The following is a 2401-nucleotide window of genomic DNA, read 5'->3' as shown; positions in this document are numbered from 1 at the left end:
CTTCCAGGGCACACACCTGCATGAAGTCCCCTTCTAAGGGCGAGGCCGTATAAACACTTACGCTAGGAGCTCTCGTCGTCTCCTGAGTCAAAGACCGATGCCTCTTTGGCATTCCCTTACATGCACTGACCTGGAAGACGTCCACTCTGTTATCTGCTACATACTTTCGCGACGCCTTGAGGGTTTCTTGGATGACCGTCCTCTGCCTTCCCCCCTTGCCTGAGCTGACCAGCTTGGCGAGCAGGTCAGCACGGGCATTTTGCTATCTCGGGACATGCACCAACTCAAACGCCGCAAAAGTCCCCTTTAGCACTTGAACGTATCTTAAATACGCAACCATCTGCGGGTCTTTCGCTTGATATTCCCCTGTCACATGCCCTGTAACCAACAGCAAGTCACTCTTCGCCAAGAGGCTTCGCACTCCCATCTCCTTGGCCAAAAGCATTCCTGCGATCAAGGCCTCGTACTCTGCTTGGTTGTTGCTTGCCTTGAAGGCGAACCGTAGGGCTTGCTCAATCAACAACCCATTGGGCCCCTCCAAGAATATTCCGGTGCCACTTCCCTGCTGATTGGAGGATCCGTCTACTGATAACAACCATTGGGAATCAAGCTCCACTTCCTGTTGGGCACGTCCTAGTGAGAGCTCTGCAACGAAATCTGCATAAATCTGCCCCTTGATGGAGCCCCTGGACTCGTATACTATATCAAACTCTGACAGCTCCACCGCCCAGCGAACCATCCTTCCAGTGACATCTGGTTTCTGCAACACCTTCTGGATGGGGAGATCCGTCATCACTACCACCGTAAAACTATGGAAATAGTGGCGAAGCCTCCTGGCAGAGAATACCACTGCCAGGGCTGCTTTTTCCAAAGACTAATACCTCGTCTCTAGGCCCTGCAAGGCCTTGCTCACGAAGTATATAAGCTTCTGCACCTGATCCTGCTCTTGAACCAGCACAGAGCTGATGGCCCACTCCGTTACTACAAAGTACAAACGGAGGGGTACGCCTGCCCGTGGCTTACACAACACAGGAGGCGTTGCCAGATACTCCTTCAGCCCGAGAAAGGCTACCTCACATTCTGTTGTCCACACAAAGCGACTGTTCTTCTTCAGGCATTGGAAATATGGGTGGCCCTTATCTCCACCAGCTGATACGAACCTTGACAAAGCCGTCATGCGCCCTGTCAACTTCTGCACTTCCTTTACTGAGGCTGGGCTCCGCATGGCGATGATTGCCGCACACTTATCGGGGTTCGCCTCTATTCCCTGCTCAGTGAGCATGAATCCCATAAAATTTCCCGCCTCCACCCCAAAGACACATTTCTCTGGGTTCAACTTGAGGCGGTACTTAGCTATCGTGGCAAACAGCTCTTCCAGATCAGTCGTGTGTCGCCCTCTTTCCTGAGAGGTCACCACCATGTCGTCAACGTAGGCTTGCACGTTTCTTCCCAACATAGGTGCAAGGATCCTATCCATTAACCTCTAGTAGGTGGCGCCCACATTCTTCAGCCCGAACGGCATGACCTTGTAGCAGTAACTACACGTATCGGTCATGAACGCCGTTTTGCTCTCATCGAGCGGATGCATCTTAATCTGGTTGTACCCCGAGAATGCATCCAAGAAACTCAGCATCTTGCAGCCCGAGGTGCTGTCCACCAACGCGTCGATGCTGGACAGTGGATACAAATCTGTTCCGTCCGATTGATCTGGGATGTCTTCGTGCGCGACCTCAACCGTCAGCTAGGGACTCCTTCCCACTGGTTACCTGTTGATTCCTGCAAAGAAGGAAAAAAGGGCGCCCTAGCGGCCGTTTGCACTCCGACGCTCAAGTCAGCCAGCAAGAAACACCAAAAACTATGCACCTCCGTATCGGAGCACCGCGTATGGCACTCTGAAGGTGGTAAAAAGGAAACTGTGTCTAGTGTGTATTTCTCCTTCTAGCAAAGATCTTTCCCTAGTCCCTTGTGCGTAGCCTCAAGGCTCGAGCAAGCGACTAGAGAGGTTCTGGGAAATTTGTCAAACGTTCCAACCCCGTTCCCAACATTCTCGGCGCTATTTAAAATACCCTAGCATTTAAAGCGCTTTTAATCATAAAACGTAACGCATTTAATTAGCGCGTCTAATTAGAAAACGTAGCGCATTTAAGACGTTGAAACGCTTGGGAGCCTTTATAGTACCTTAAACGCTCGAAACAGAAACTGTATTAAATGACTTTAATTACCTGGTACCTGACTAAATGGTGTTTCTATTCTGACCTAGCTGTCGTACACGTGGAGGGCCTCACAGCGCCATGACCCCATCTGGGGACGTTTCTTCGCGTGAGTCCTCCTGCTTGGGAGTGCTACTGCGCAAGGGGTGACTTTTTGGGTGTTGATCCTGCCTGTTGACCGGGACGCAAGA

At 51.3% G+C, this 2401-nt stretch overlaps 1 protein-coding gene across 1 annotated transcript; it reads right to left on the bottom strand.

Annotated features, from left to right (window-relative positions):
• Positions 1 to 262: 262 nt before the first annotated feature.
• LOC137825133 (uncharacterized) lies at positions 263 to 793 on the bottom strand. Its single transcript, XM_068630806.1, has one exon. It carries the CDS (start codon positions 791 to 793, stop codon positions 263 to 265), a length of 531 nt encoding a protein of 176 aa, XP_068486907.1.
• Positions 794 to 2401: the final 1608 nt, after the last annotated feature.

Source organism: Phaseolus vulgaris, chromosome 8, assembly GCF_000499845.2.
Source record: "Phaseolus vulgaris cultivar G19833 chromosome 8, P. vulgaris v2.0, whole genome shotgun sequence".
In the NCBI taxonomy this organism is placed as follows: Eukaryota; Viridiplantae; Streptophyta; class Magnoliopsida; order Fabales; family Fabaceae; genus Phaseolus; species Phaseolus vulgaris.
Note: the sequence above shows the minus strand (reverse complement) of the source record. Positions and strands in the feature narration are given on the sequence as shown.